The sequence below is a fragment of the Anabrus simplex genome, chromosome 10 (genome assembly GCF_040414725.1).
Source record: "Anabrus simplex isolate iqAnaSimp1 chromosome 10, ASM4041472v1, whole genome shotgun sequence".
Classification (NCBI taxonomy): domain Eukaryota; kingdom Metazoa; phylum Arthropoda; class Insecta; order Orthoptera; family Tettigoniidae; genus Anabrus; species Anabrus simplex.
The window spans coordinates 50875428-50892487 of NC_090274.1; the positions used below are offsets into that span (position 1 = coordinate 50875428).

A 17060-nucleotide genomic window follows, 5' to 3' on the forward strand; every position below is an offset into this window, starting at 1 on the left:
GCAAGTCCTATCTTCCTCTCAAAATTAATCACCAAATATAAAACAACCCATGGAAACACCAAGACTTCTAAAAATAACATTATTTTTTGGATGAATAAAAAAATTTCCATTTAACTCAATTTAAGCCAGTAAAAGTTGGAACCCCCTTAAGCCAATCAAAATCATCACCCAACAAGCAAGCAACAGCCACATCCTCAAATAATATCATCACAACTGTGCAATAACACTAGGGGAAGACAGATATTTATTGTATGGATGACAGAAGCATGATTTGAAAATAACCCATTTCAAACATTTTACATAAAGCTTTACAACAATGTGGATCTCAAAGTTTCCTTTCATCTCTTAAACTGTCCCAAGTGCTGTACTTAAACAGAATTAATGTTAGCTGCGAATATAAAGATGTTTGAAAGGAGTATCCTATCTCAATAAACAAACAGAGATGTTGCTTCCAGCAGCATGTCCTTTAGAGCATAGTAACATACCACAGCTGAGAGAAAGCTTTACCTCAAATATAAACAGGGTATATTTGCTTATTCTAACTGTGAAGAACATTCATAAATGTTTCTCGTACTCTTAAATATATCTGATATACACAAATGCACAGTATGAAAACTTATGTCCTGTATATAGAATACCACTTGCGAAGAAAGGGCGTATGCTTAACTTCAGTTATTACATATAAAAAGGGCCATTAAATGCTGTGAGATGCTTGATGCCTTTTTAACTTTGATTCACTGAGAAAAACTTTGCTGCAAAAAGTACATGGGAAAGCCGTCTCTCTTTTATGGAGTAACATATGTTTTGTCAAATTTCCCTTTTCCCTAAAGGCACCATCACACTGATCACATTTATAGGGCTTTTCTTCCCTGTGTGTTGAATAATGTTTAAGAAGGCTACTCTTATGTCTTACGCCTTTACCACAAATATTGCAAGAAAATCGGTATCCATCACTGTGTGTTCCTTCATGTTCGTGTAATGCCGATAGCCTTAAAAAAGCCTTACCACATGTACTGCATTTATGTGGTCTGTGTGGTTTACAGCCTGAGTGACCTTCAAAGTGAGCTTTTAAGCTAGCTTTGGTGCTATAAGCTGAATTACATAAATTACATCGAAATGGCTTCTCGCCCTTGTGTGTTATAGTATGTTTCCTTAACGCACGCCTTTCCTTGAATGCATAACCACATATTTTGCAGCTATAAGGCCTGTCATCTGTGTGTGTAATTAGGTGTTCTTTCAAGCTGTACAGATTTCTAAATAATTTCCCACAAACTGTACATTTTCGCATTAACTTAGTAGAGTGTGTGACCATATGGCTCAAAAGATAAACGCGACGTGTGAATGTATGATTGCATAAAGTACACTTGTATGGCTTCGCTGTAGTATGTGTCAAGGAATGCTGCTTCAGATGGTTCAGTCCACGAAATGTCATATGACAACCACCACATGAATACAGAGGCACCTGGTCCAATGAGGAAGAATTCTCCAAACTGAAACACAAATAACATGTCAATTATTTATTGCTTGGCTCAGTGGGTAACAATTTTCTTTCTGTTTTTTAAGTCTTTATTCCAAAATAAACATTCAAAGACTTTGCAGAAGTTAATTAGTATTGCTCATATTCTTAATTATGACAAGCAATGGTCTCTCTCAAAATAAAACATTTGTCCTACTTTTAATGAAGGGATGCAATGTGTATTAGTAACTAATGGTAACTTTGATAATCACATGAAACGTGGTGGATGATTTGAGACACTTAAACATCAGTTTGGAATCACTAATGCATTGGATTGTCCCAAAGTTCTATTGGAACATGTGGACTCAAGTTTGTTCATCAAAATGCTACTGATATGTACAATACCATTCTTTCTAAATTAAAATTAGGTTATGTTACCTCCTATTCCAAACTGCATTATATAACATTTATTAAAATACAGTGGCTAACATAATGCTACCTACATGGTATATGTATAATAAACTACGAATGAATAAGATTTCTGCTTAGCTAGTAGTGCTTATGGCAATATTGAGGCAGTATTGGAACACAGCATTGATCATGGAACAGAGTACTAAAGTCTAGCACTGAAATCTGGATATTAATAAAAACAGACCCTCTTGACAGTGGCTCAATATACACGATACCACAATTTTGATATAGAAAATACAAAGTAGGAAATCTTACTCCATGGTGAACGTCAGCTTCTGGAAGGAGATTGCACCAGAAAAAATGACATCCTTGACAAGGTCAGATGTATTTCTTTCCCCAAACTGACTACAATATCTACATTATACTGAACTATCATCCGAACTTACTCATGAGATGAATCTTCCCCATTCACACACTCTTCATCCTGAGCTGCCTGCATCTCCTCCTAAGGAAAATAAAGAAAATACTTTTTCAGTTACAACTCGTATGTAATAGGTTATAACCAAGCCAGCTGGCTATGCATAGTGGATCATGTAGTGTGAGCTTGCATCGGGGAGATGGTAGGTTTGATCCCACCATCAGCAGCCTTAAAAGATTTCCATATTCACACCAGGTTCTACCTTAATTAAAACCAAGGCTATCTTCACCCAAATCTTAGCCTTTTCTTATCCCATCCTTGCCAAAAGACATAACTGAGTCAGTGTGATGTTAAAATATTTGCAAGAAAGAAATCATAATTGAAGCTGACTAACAAGAAGATGGGATCTTCATATCTAAAAGAACATGGAAGATTCTCTAGTCCTAGAGAATATATGTAAATTGGCAGAGATGGAGCGCGCCCTTCTGGCACCGTTGGAATACACAAGATGGTTGAATAACCACAATGTCAACTCATACATGATCATAATAAATACAATGTGTTCAGAAAGAATGAAAGACTCCCTAGTCTCAAAACTTAATACCATTGAGGTTAGAAAAGAAAAAGAGTTGTGACGGAAAGATCAGATGAGACAGAAGAAAGTAGGCATCTGGCACAAGAGGAAGCAATGCCTGGACTCAGCTAAGGTCTCCATTATCGTCAACCCACACTCCAAAGTTGAGAGCCACTGGGGCACCTCTTAGTCACCTCCTATAACAGGCGAGGGATACTGTGGATTTTTCTCCACTGCCTCTACCCACAGGGGGAGGAGGCTTAGGAGCAGCCTTCACAGCAGTTTTTAGCATTCCATATCCCAAACATATTAGAAGGAGTAACAGTCTGGGAAATTGGGGGCAAAGGCAAAGTGACTAATTCATTGTCATTGAAATAAACATTCAACGTATTAGGTCTGTTCTGAACATATTGAAGATATGTTACGTATGTAACAAAATGTCCTAATGGATACCAGTGGGATCTGAACCCACAACTCCTGATTTCATGTGAGATGCTGTATCTAACTGGGCTAAGGTGTCCTAAGTCATATTTCTTCTGTTGGAATGGAACTGAGATAAAATCTGGTGCTACTGTCTTCACAACTCTGGAGTTCATATAAGCAACCTGTTGTGGGCTAATTCAATGAATGTTTAATTTTCATGACCACATCATACCTGAAATAAACTTTCAATGTATCATATCATATTCAGAACATAAACATTTATTCATTCATTGTCATATTCCTCTACCCAGTCTGTAGTAATCTGAGCCCAGTGGCACAGTCTATTGTCCTCTTGGAATGTACCATTGTTGCTGGGAAGACTGCCAGGATATATGGGGCAGATTGTCAGCTAACAGGTTCCTGTAGAATTCACCACTCACAGTGTCATGTACAATGACCATGTCAGCAGATTGCTCCCCAGACCATGACACTACCAGCTGGACTTCCATAGTATGGGCATCCTAATACCATTCATGCCAGATGCAGACTCAGCCATCAGCACAGTGAATCACACGACCCACCCCAAGAAAAAATTCAAAGAAGAGTGATGCATTTCATAAATGAGAATAGGATGAATACCATTAATTGGGAAAGTCTTGAATCTAGAAGGAATAGAGCGCACCTGTATAGTATTTATAAAAACTACACAGGAAGGGCTGCCTGGAGTAGTATTAGGAATAGATTGGAACCTTCCTAGTACTAATCGAGAAATAATAACAAGTATTAAATTAGGGCCAGAAACCAGCATACAGATGTGGGCAAATTTTCCTTCATAAACAGGATCATAAGGGATTTGAATAAATTATCTGCAGCAGTCTTTCATAGATTCCCTTCCAGTATCAAATCGTTCAAGATCATTAGTCCTAGTGTCAACTAAAAAGTAAGAGTTGTAAATGATTGACACTAAATTTGTGATTCCCTGCTGGATTTAGAATGTTAAACTGATAGTATATCTTGTAATATTTTCTTTCCTTGGAATTTCTTGTTGTACTGCTATTGTTATAGTGATTGTTGTTGGGTAATTATGTTTTAATTTTATTATTACAGTACTGTAAGTGACCACTGCCACTGGATATTTCCCAATTGTGATGTATTTGTTAATAATAATAATATCCAAAAAAACAGATATTATTAAAAACAAATAGGAATAAGGTGTAAAAATCCAAAGGGAAGGAACCATAGGCCTCTCGACTTAAGTCAGGCAAACAAAGAGCATGAATTCAAACTCACTGGACTTTACTATGGAACATCTAACTACTTCAACAATATTTCAAGTGAAAGAAAATAGTTAGTAACACTCCAGGCTTTTTACTTATAGAGAAAACCTAAAGGCATCAGACTGTATCAAGGAAAGTAATATGAAACAAAGGTAATATACACTTGAGTTAAATTATATTAATAACAGATGCTCACAAATAGTCTTTCAAGACACCAGTGCGACACTAAAATAAATCAACATCACAGGTAAATGGAACACTGGCTCCTTGTGTTTTCATCAAGAAAATCATTTCTTTATTTTACTATGTCTTGTGAGGTAAAATACGTGCTGCGGCAGCTCTTTCTTATGGTATACAACTTCTCTGCTAAGTATGCTCATAACTGCACTTTCAAAAAATCCCAAGAACACAGGCCTTGTGCTCCCAAAGAGAATACAAGTGATCCCTTGCATTACGAAGAAAATGGTGTACATAAAGTCATGAACAGAAAGGGGAGGGGCCAAGAAGAAGAACAGAAAATAAACAAAATGGAGGCACCAAGAAATTTAAAACTTCCCTCTTATAAGAGTGTCTGGTGCAGCAAAATAAATCTAAACCACACTCACAAGACAGGGACTGAAGTCAAATGAAAATCAAAATGAGAAAGCAAATAAAAAAGAGTTCTGACAGCGCATTATACTCCAAATACTAGGACAACTTTTGCTCAAGAAGTGTGGAAAGGAAAGTGATATTCAGTGTTCCCAAATAAATAAATAAATGAATACAAATTTTGTACATATAATCCACTCAAGGTTCATGCAGCAATGCAAAACATAATTACAATCATATCTCCACCCGAAGACATCAACTTCCTATTCATAACATCATCGATAAAAACACCAAAATCCATCCCGCAGACCATCTCTTGTTGTATTTGGCAAAAATTAAATTGAATGAATTACAATGTACATAATTAAGAACCCCTACCTTTATTTCATACTCCTATCATTGTGAGAAATAACAAAAAGTGAGCAAACACTGAACCACTCAACAGTCACACCATTATACTTAACAAAATGCCAGGAATACCCTATTTATTTATTTTCTATTTGTTTAGGACTTCGACCTATAGAGATCTTTTGCCCCTACTTGCACTATATGATACAAACCTGTTTTTAATTGGAATTGCAGAAGTGTAGAGTGCTGAATGTGAGGAAAGGAACGTTAAGAACGACATAAACACCCAGTCCCCAGGCCATGGATATTAATAATTTACAATTAAAAACCCCTGACACAGCCGGAAATCGAGCCCGGGGCCGACAGGTGACAGGCAGATGCATTGCACCCTACACCGCAGGGCCAGACCAGGACTAGCTTACTATCATAAAAACGTTATATTTAGAGCACCAAGAGAAAACAAAAGTTGTAAAAAATAGTGGGAAGAAAACTAAAATTAAAATCATCTTCCCTCTCTGAGCAAATATTTGAAAGTGAATAAAGCAAACATAGCAATCTCAGACACCAAATACACGAATGAGCTAGGCTTTGCATACATCCAGAAATGGGTAATCACATAATGGTAAAAACAGGTTGTAATCTTAACTTACAGAACAACCCAAGAAGTATTAAAAATTACTTTGTATAGTCATGAGAATCATAGTCATTGTTAGTGAATAAGCAATTAAAAATTTGCATATTAAAATGCAATATATTAAGTTTGGTAAATCTGGTCACTTTCCTCCGAAACATCTTGTAGATTCCTCACAGAAACAATAAATATCAAAGAAATCCAAAAAGACACATCATGGAATACAAGAAGTGAGCTGCAACTTTTCATTTAACTTAGCAACTACTTAAGCCTTGTTTTACACAGAATAATGATACATAAAGAATACATTCATTTGAAGGTATAACCATGAAAATATGCCTTTGAGCTATCAGAAGGATTGGCTCAACAGTGTAACAGGAAATGGAACTTGTCACTCCAGATAGCCCTCTTCCATGTGTCCAAGGTATATTGGCACTTTCCTGGGCCCAAACAAGATATCATTTGTGATGGCATGGAGACCTTTGCTGGTCTACAGCTCCTAAACCTGAGTCAATGAAGGCACATGACACTGTCATTGTTGAAACCCAATGTATGTGTTCACTGTTGTACTAATGCATTAAATGTTCTACCGTACAACATATCTGCTGTGACATCGTTCATGACATCTGATTTTTGTAATCTTCTGCTCCACGTCTGTCCATGATTCATCCACTCTTGGTACACCCTTCATACCAATGGTATGGGGACAGCCAAAAAGAGTGGCTACTCTTAAGATGATAGAGACCACACCTGCAGTCCCTGCAGTGAAAATTACTTTAATCACCACGTTTGCCCATCACTGTGGACTGCCATTATCTCACAAGCAAAGGAGAGGTCAGCAGATTATGTACGAATCGCTCTTGATGTATTTACAACATGGAATCACAATATTCATCAGGAAATATCACAAAATCTTAGTGTCCCAGATGAGAATTTTTCTTCAAATTACCAGCAAAATAGATCCAAAACTGATCGGTCAATATAGTACCAGATTAAGGGCAATATGATATTTCTAAGTCACCAGGTAGTGGTGGTGGTGGTGATGATGATGATGATGATGATGATGATGGCAATGATAGTTGTATTAACCCGTTCAAGTTGCAATAAATGGCGTCATCGTTGACTGTGGAATCAGATTGAATTTGCCTGCCTGTAATTGGAGCGTACCTGCCACACAAAAGAATGCATAATATAAAAACTAATGCAGATAATTCACTCAAATTTCATATTCATGCCACTGAAGGTTATGATTTACCCATTCTTCATTCCTTGAGCGACTACTGGCTATGGCACAAATGTTTCATTTGAAATGATTTCAAAAAGAATGGATCTGTGTGCTCTAAAACCATAGCAATTGTGATTGATAGGTTTTTCATCAGTATTTCGGAAACACCACTGTATCAATGAAATGGATATATATCTGGACTATCATCTCTTTCTCCAATTTCCAATAACTATAGTAATTTTGCGCCACCGGCCGTGCGCATTTGGAAGAACCTGGCGCGGCACATTCACTCTCACTTTCTTCAATATTCTGCTCATTTCAATAACTTTCACTGTTGCTATCACTATCCTTGAACTTGGATTCATTTTCCAAAACATCGTTATTGCCATAATCACCATCTAAAGCAATGTCTGCAAGCGCCTTTCAATCTCTTCTCGACATTACCGCGAAACCACTTCTACTGCATAATGTGTACTGAATACTAATGAAAATAAACTGTTATTCAAATATTCCAGTGTTGCACAAAAATACAGGCAGCATTGTTTACCAACAGTACGTGCCTTTAGTTCCCTACAGTGTACATTTGTTAGAAATTATATTGCAAAAGAATCTGATATTTGAGGATAAGTGAGGCATTCCATCATTGTGAGCTGAGCTTGTCATTTGATTCATGTGCCAAAACACCTAGCACTACCACAGCTCATCATACTGTATGATCAAATGGGTTCATGGGAAGTACAATGTGATAACCATTCCCATAATCAAAGAAGAAAAAGAAAAATGTCCTCATTTTCAAAGGATAGGCATCAGTAAAACCAAGGGAAGAGCAACAAAATGCATTAAACTAGCAAACAATTTAATACTTATGGAATCAGAATAGAACAAAATTTGACAAGTGTAAGTCAGATCAAAAAGATTAAAATGAGAATCCTGGAAGAGAACCCATACTCAGCTGGTGCGCAGCAGTCATTTCAGATAGCCACTGTTCTGCACATCTGTCGAAATTAAAGGCTTTTTTTTTTTTTTTTTTTTTTTTTAAGTTCTGGTGTGATGAGAATTAGACCATGAGAAACAATCACAAGAGGCTGAAATAAGTCAATTAAGATGGTATTGTTGATCATGACACAGTAAATTGATGGGCACAGAGATTATCAGCAGAGGTTGAGAGAGATTTGATTTGTATGCTTTCAAAGTAATGATAACAAAACCAAAAAGACTGTTTGCAAAGACAGCCCACGATCACCTTTGCATCTTTGGTCTGGTGGCCAGTTCTGAGAGTAAAACTGCGACCACCAAGTTAAACATTGTCCAAAGACTTGCATGTCTAGGAATAACAGTGCCACTGGTTACTACACCATTACGTGCAATGGAGGCCATCGTATGTCGTCCCACCTTACATTTATATGTTAAGGAAATAGTGGAATAGTGGGAATGTGTGCTTACTGCCTCTGGTCACTCGGAGGATGGTCTTTCAAGAATCCAAATAGAGGTCATGCTTCTATTCTTACAAGGCTTCACCAGACCTGCCCTGTGACAATGATGATCGGGGCCTGATGAAGCCTAGTTTTAATCTGAATTATAAGTTCACAGTGGTGATACCCACAAGGGAGGAGTGGTCCGCAGATGCTGGGGCCCCTCTTAGATCTGGGGACTGTACATGGTACACAGATGCCTCGCGGACAGAGACTGGTGCAGGCACCAAGGTCTGAGGGCCTATGACAAGGCTCTTCCTTCCCATGGGTAAATATGCTACTGTTTTCCAGGCCGTAGTATATGTAATACTGGCCTGTACTGTACATGTATGGAACATGCCTGGACATAGAAGATGCATCACCATTTGCAGCGACAGCCAGGCAGCATTAAAAGCACTATGCGCAGTTAGAACAACATCAAAAATGGTATGGGAGTGCCAAATGATATTAGATAAGCTGTGCAAACTTAGCCCAGTTACCCTATTATGGGTCCCTGGACACACAGGAATCAGTAGAAATGAAGAATCTGACAAACTAGCGAAACAAGGCTTAAATGGTCCTTTCATAGGATCAGAGCCCTTCCTAAGAGTGTCACTCCGAAGTGTGAAATAGGTAATATCCCAGTGGACAAACCAGTCTCACTTAGACATTTGGAAGAGGCTAACCACAGCAAGGAAGGCACGTGAAGTTATCAAAGGGCCTAGCCAAAGTTATAAAAAGGTCCTGATAAATTTGAATAAGACCAGACGAATGGCAGTTGGACTGTTGACAGGCCGCAATACCTTACAGAGACACCTACACATCACAAATATCAGTCAGGATCCGGTGTGTAGAAGACGCGGTAGGGAGGAAGAGACCTCCGTGCATGTGTTATGTCAGTGCGAGGCTCTTGCAAGCACTAGACACCTATATCTTGGCTCACATTTTGTGAGCCTGGAAGACATCAGGAATGCCAACATACGGACACTGGTATCCTTTATAGGAGCACTAGGGCTGGACTAGGCAAACCTGTTTAAGGGACACAAAGGGTCTTCATAGACTGGAGTGGAGTCCTGCAAAGGCAGGGCTCACCCATTCCGTATTTATCTATCTATCTAAAGACCTCTTGGTACTGTATGAGAATAGTGTGGATGACTTCCCTTCAAGAAGTAACACATGGAATGGCTTCAAGAAAATTTACTTCAAAAAAAATGAAATTCTGAACGGTGCTTTCAGCGGGAAAAGTGATGCCCAGTGCTTTCTTTGATTCAAATAACTCCTGCTTATAGGCAACAAGGCTCAAGGAACCACCATTAATTTTGACGTATAGTGTCAAGCCTAAAGTAAATTCACTCTCAAATGAATAGTGCCTGACCACCTTATTATCAGTAGGATGTTTTTCTGTTGCATTACAACGTTTGTCATATGCCAGTCAAAAAATAAAGGACACCACAAAAAATGGGATGGACAAGAGAGCCACATCCTTTGGCACGCTCTGATATTCGGTGAAGCAAAGGACAACTTTGTAGAGAGAGTTTTGAGATAACAACTGTTACACAGTGACTCAGAGAAGTTGGACAAGACTTTTACCCAGGAGGTATACATGTTCCAAGATGGTATAAAAAAATATTAGAAAGGTATGAAGAATATGTAAGGAAATAAAATTATACAATTAAAAGATGAAGCAATATATTGTACAGATTAAAAACTGGCTTCATAAAAAAATTGTGTGCGTCTTAATTTCAGGTCCAACACTTGTACGATAATGAAAAATGCTAACAATGTTATCTTGGACATAAATCCAGGTCCAATTTAATACTAAAGATGTGCAGGGATAGATACCTCAATATAACAAGGCTCCTTCACTATTTTTACATCGATCTCCTCCAAACACATATCAGCAACCAACACATGTGGATCATCTTTCATCTTCACTTCGTTGTCAGGAAGTGAAACAACATTTTGTTCCTATAAAGAACATGTAAAGGAAATGATCAGCAGGTTATGCCTTCACAGTAGCTCGTGAAATATAATTATATAAGGGAAATAACGGAGAAAGTCCCAAATTTTACCAACATGCCAGATTATAAATCTACACTCTATGTAATTACAGTTTGATTTAGCTATCTAATGAACTGTGTAGCAAATGCACATAAATAATTTAAAAACATGGTTTTGAGATAACTAAATATGACAATGACAGGTTCACATACATGAAAATGTTTTTCTCCCCACTTTCACATGTGTAACCCATAACACTGGGAAATCCCGTATAATTTTCACACATAGGCAACTGCATATGCAAGTCTCATGCAAGGAAGCAGGGTTTTAGGTGCTATCACCTCTTGGATATTTCATGCAGACACCAGTACACTGTATGCACTGAACGTTGGAAATACACATCAAACTGAATGATCCCATCAGTGTGTTAACAAGTATTATAGGACATTTACACCATTTGACCAGATCCATATTGTGACTGCATGAGCAAGGGCTGTCCATTTTGAATGTAGCCCACGTGATCAGGTGGAACCATAGCATTGTCATAAGAATTTGGAAGAAACCAGGAATGTGAAGAATTTTTGCTCTGTACGGAATGACCACGGACAATGCAGCTGTGCAATGACTTATGGAGGCCATTTGCTTGGCTGTTAAACCACACAAATGTCTTCACAATGTAAATCTTCATGCTAGGTATATGTGGTGACCACCCTTATTCATCGCACAGCAGAGTGGTGTCCGGTACAGATAGGCAAGAGAGCGCAACAGTTGGACCCTGAAACAAATGGTGATGTTTCCTTTTCAGGAATGAGTGTAGGATCACCTCACCTGTGACAATCATTGGAGTCCTGTATGGAAACAGCTGAGAAACACTGAACACCTCCCCAACCTGCCATGCGGTTCCAGCACTCTTCTTTAATGTACTATAATGCTCACCATTAAATGAATATACTGATATACTAGCTTTGATCACAGCTCTTTGCTTAACAAGTTTGTGTCCGTTGACAACATATGTCCATCATGACTCCACTTTCATTTAATGCAGATGACAACACACGTGTCACACTCCATGCCAAATATTAAATCTCATATTTCCACCAGTACCTATATAAGCAAGTGGACTTGTGCATTGTTAAGCTGTTATTAAACATATAATCCATGGATTAGTTATTGTATTTCCAAGTGTTACAATTCAGCATACTTTCCTAAGGTGTCAATAGAGAATTGTGAGGTTGCAGGACTTTCTAATCAGAAGAAAAGCCATCAAATAGGCTCCCAAAATCTATCTCTCTGCCCACAGGAACACATGAACGTAGATTGCAGAAGCCATGCAGATAGTGTTACAAAAAGGGGTGGTGCAGGACAGCATGTTCTCTTGCAGCAAGTGTCCCGAATAGCTAGGCTTGTGTTTTGACCAATTCTTTGTGGAATTCCACAAAAGACAGAAGTAATTGGCTCCAAACAATGCCATATCTACCTGGGTTTGTTACAGGGTACTATTATAAGCAACTATGTTGGCTATATACTATGTCTTGTACAGCGATTGCGCACACAACAATGGCCTATTGATGATCTTACTGCACACCTTTTTTGTGAGAAATATTCAGGAACAAATTTATCTTTTGTAGGAAAAGTTATTGAAAATCTACAGTCGATCAAAACATCATTTCCTTCATTCCACTTCGTTACTATCATGACGCATTCACTGCGTCAAACGGCACCTTGAATTCTGCGATTGATCTTCTCTGTTTTCTTTACTTGAAGCTGCAATCTTCTTGACTGAAAACACATCCAAGAGAGGATTAATTGAGCACTATGCAGATGACTGCATACAGATTGTACAGATGCACGGATCCCTGTTACCCTCAGGAATTCATCTCATAATTGTTGGGCAGTCAAAGTTGGTTTTCTCTTCACTTTTATGCACTTGTTCCGATCTTGATGTGGCGCTGTCACCCTCAGAGTATTAGTCACATCATTGGTCTCGTGGTACATGCAATTTGGGTAACCGGTATGATGTGTGATGCTGTGTGTGTATGTCAACCATGAATCTCTGCCACAATTATGCTTTGGGCAAACTAGGAAATACTCATTGCATATGAAATGTAAAGACTAGCTGAAAAACTCATACTGTACTCCTTACACTACTACCAGTCTTCATCTGAAATGGCATAGTTCACCCCAGGCTCAACACAAGACCACAAGACCATAGGCAGTGGCATTGCCACATTATTATTAACAAACAGTTGAATTAATTGTGTCTATATACAGTGCTCTCTACCACCTACAACAGGAATACACACCTCCTACACAAGATGCCTAATCCCACAATATTCCAGACAGTTTTTGAAGTGCATAAAAATGTCCATTTTATTTAAGACATTAGAGTTTTGAATTTTATATGATACACTGTTGATCATTCTAGAAACTATGTTTATATAAAATTTATTTAACTCTAGAACTGGCAACTGTTAAATATTCAACACTTTAGTCCCTGCTACAGTGGCACTGTCAAATATTCGGTGTGTACATATTTCTTCTTGTAATTTCCTCATTTCTTCAACAGATGTCATGACAGCCTACTTCTTGTCATTCTCAATGTCTACAGCAGCCATGAGTTCAGTTTCATTCATATTTGCAACCTCTTTGGGTGCAATTTGACAGAAATAAATTAGTGCAGTTTTCTGATGATCTGTTTGAGTGCCATTTCTGTAGTGTTTGTAAACAGACCTTCACAGGCTCTGCTTTGCTAGTCTGTTTCATTTTTTTTTTTGTAGTTTTCTTTTTGGTGCTGCATATATATAATATTGTTTGATTGATCATATGCATTTTAGTAGGGCATCTTCACTTCATTATGGAAAGTTATAAATGAAGTAGTGTGAAATTTGTTGGAAGATATAAGTGACAGATCTGACTGTAGTGGCCTCCACGGTATGTACTAACCATGCGTCTTGGTGGGTGTGCTAGGTACCAACTGATGAGCCCAACTTAGCACACGGGGGCAAAACGATGGCAACCAGAAATGAGTTAGCTGGAAAATTTATAATGTCCAATAACGGACCATTTATATTGGTATTGAGAATCAACCAAAAAATTCAGATTTGAAATGTATATCAACTATTTCTTTCACATCAGATATTGTAAGGTGAAAGTAATGTTGAACCTCCCATAAAGTAACCTATCATAACAATGGGATCTAAGGTCATGTGCATGCCAATATGTTTTCCCTAATATTTTTAAGAATATACCTTTCAGAGTGATGTTGCGTTTGCTAGTACATTACTGACAATCTGTATATCTCAGTTTGTTTGTGACACATTCCAATTTTGTGTAGGCCTACATATCATCGAAAATTTTATTATTACTTTGAATTTTGGAATTACACTTTTTGAACAGACTATACATTTTTCTAGTCAAAACATCTATGCAATTCCGTGGCATTATGACAATTCTCTCTGTAATAGCTTTCCATTGATACATAAAATTTCATAGATTTAATTTTTATCTTATGGATATTTGGTATTTTATTTTGAAAAGTTAAAGCTGCCAAATATGGCTACCACCACAAAATTCAACATTGACAGTTCTAGGGTTAAATATTAGAAATCCCATAAATTTAGTTTCTAAAATATATCGTCCCTGCTCTGGCAAACTAACGAATCTGAAAATTGTCAAAAGGTTAGGAGAGCTGAAAGAAGTTGTGATTACTCATGACAAATCAATTTTTATATTTAATTATTGGTTTTATGTGTTAGGCATACAGGATGAGCTGCAGATCTGAGACTTTGTCAGAGGGTAGACAATATATAAATAACAAAATCTAGACCAGAACTTCAGAACTACAGATTCCTCAGTTTGTCAGTTTCGCTAGTTTGCCAGAGCAGGGACGATATTAATACTGCATATAGTTTATTAATTTGTTTCTTTCTTGTTATTTCTCGCCTCTTGTCTCTATAATTTGTTTTATCAATCATTTTTGAGTTGTAACCATTCATTTTTGTTACATAACATATTTCAAGTGGATATTTTATTAATGTCAAATATTATGTATGTTACTGATGATGGAACTGAATAAATAATAACAATATTATTGGCTTTACATCCAACTAACTACTTTTATGGTTTTTGGAGACACCAAGATGCCAGAATTTAGTCCTGCAGGAGGTTTTACATGCTAGTAAACCTATCAACACAAGGCTTACGTATTTGAGCACCTTCAAATACCACCAGACTGAGCCAGAATTAAACCTGCCACGTTCGGTTCAAAAGGCGTCTCAACCACCTAAGTCACACAGCCTGGCTGATGATGGAATTTAATTTCTGAAAACTGTTTTTAAATGTAATTTGATTTGTGTTTGATATAGACTGTGTTTCTAGTCTTCTATTGTAATGTAAATTATCAGCACTGCTTTATTTTTAATATGACCTTGTAATATTATAATGACTATGGCTTCTGAAGGTTACACTATCAGCCAAGTAAGGCACTCAGCTGGCATTTCCAAAAAAATTCCCAGAATCATTCTGAGTCTAAGATCACTACTATATCATAAATCTTCTTTCTCATTATAGATCATCCATTCCCTATAGACCAAGCCTCCATGGATCCTCATTTATGCTGATGACATTCTACTTGCATGAATAAGAAAGTTTGACCTCCAACCTCGAGTTTAATCACCGCCAATATGCCCTTTGTCCTTAAATGCCACTAATTCCACCTGCAGATCAATGGCATACAAATGATAAGTGAGAAAGAGAATAAACTTGACTTGGATATGGTGGAGGACATTAATGTATACATGCAGTATCATCCATTTAGAGCATTCCTAACTCAGCCTTTTTACTGCCCCATTAAAACTACCCTCCTGCAATTGTTCACACCTGAAAAAATACCAGCAATCATTCTTCTTGTTTTAATGTCAAGTTTCCTTCCAGTTTATGAATAACATACTCTGAGTTCCTACAGCTTTCACTCTCACACAGCTAAGTTAATCTGAGAAGAGAGTAATATAAAAATAATTTCATTCAGAATCTGAATTCCTTCTTACACAATACCAATAATCAGAGCTGTAGGCTCACTGCACTAGCATTGCTACATCTGGATTCAATTTCACTTAGCATACTACCATCCAAGGAGAACACACACCCTATGCGCTCAAAATGATCCACTTATTTGTTCCACATTTCATACCTCACATTCAATCATGTTAGATTTTTTTCCAATATGACAATAGTTGAGTCTTGGAAATGCATTTCCATACCAGCTCCAAAACATTAGATTTCAAACTTTCGGCACCATTTGCTCTTTTTTGACTGTCATTGGCGTAGGTTAAAATGTTGCTGCATTTCTACTCAACTCAGTCCTTCCAGGCATTCTATACCTATCAGGAATCATGTGTACTATGAAGAGGATTAAAGCCTTGTCTAATCCTGTAACTACTGTGATGTGACAACACATTCCAACATCCTCACTGCTGACTGTCAGAATAAATGCCTTTGATTGCCAAAAATAAATTACCACAGATTCCTCAGCATAGTCAACATACTTTCCCTAGTATATGTCATATGTCTTCCCTAGTAAACATATATGACTATTCCTTTTGTAGTATTTTTCAATCATTTGATGAACACTGAAAATCTGATGCTGACTGCCCCTCTGTGGTTTCAAAACTGCACTGATTTTCTTCTAATTTACTCTCCTTCACACTCTCCTTCCTTACATGAATAGACTTTAAAAAATTATACTTACAAAATTAGAGGGTTGTTCCTCCGTACCTGAAGGCCATACTGGCTCACATTTGATAAACACAGGTTCCTCCATCATTTTTTACCAAAAACCTGCAAAACATAAGTATTACAGCTCTTAAAACAAATCCATTACACAGTAAATTGGGATTCATGATAGATCACTCTATCAAATATTGGTCATTCAAATAGTATCCTCATAGATATGCTCTTAGTCCAACTCAATGATAGTGATTATTGTTATAAGAGGAAGCAAAACTAGATAATATTCTTCTCTCAACTCTGGTATGAAGTGAAAAAGAAGGAGTTCCAACACTTCAAAGAACAAAGCTGACCATAAAAGAAAAGGGAGTGATTGACTATCTGAGCAGTCATAGTTTTGGAATGCAATTGTTCCTGACAACAGAGCACCGGACTGTGAACAAGTGGTAGTTCTTGCATGGTCAAGTACAATCATATTTTGAACACACATCATCTTTTTCTCCAGGTGAAAATTTCACTGAGTGGATTGCCGA

The 17060-nt window shown here is 37.4% G+C and overlaps 1 protein-coding gene across 1 annotated transcript; it reads right to left on the bottom strand.

Moving 5' to 3' along the window:
- Positions 1-237: 237 nt before the first annotated feature.
- LOC136882124 (zinc finger protein 782) lies at positions 238-16638 on the bottom strand. Its single transcript, XM_067154647.2, has 4 exons — positions 16550-16638; positions 10645-10770; positions 2314-2372; positions 238-1490 (listed from the first exon to the last, which is right to left on the bottom strand). Exons 1-4 carry the CDS (start codon positions 16622-16624, stop codon positions 695-697), a joined length of 1056 nt encoding a protein of 351 aa, XP_067010748.2. The 5' UTR covers positions 16625-16638; the 3' UTR covers positions 238-694.
- Between the last annotated feature and the right edge of the window lie 422 nt (positions 16639-17060).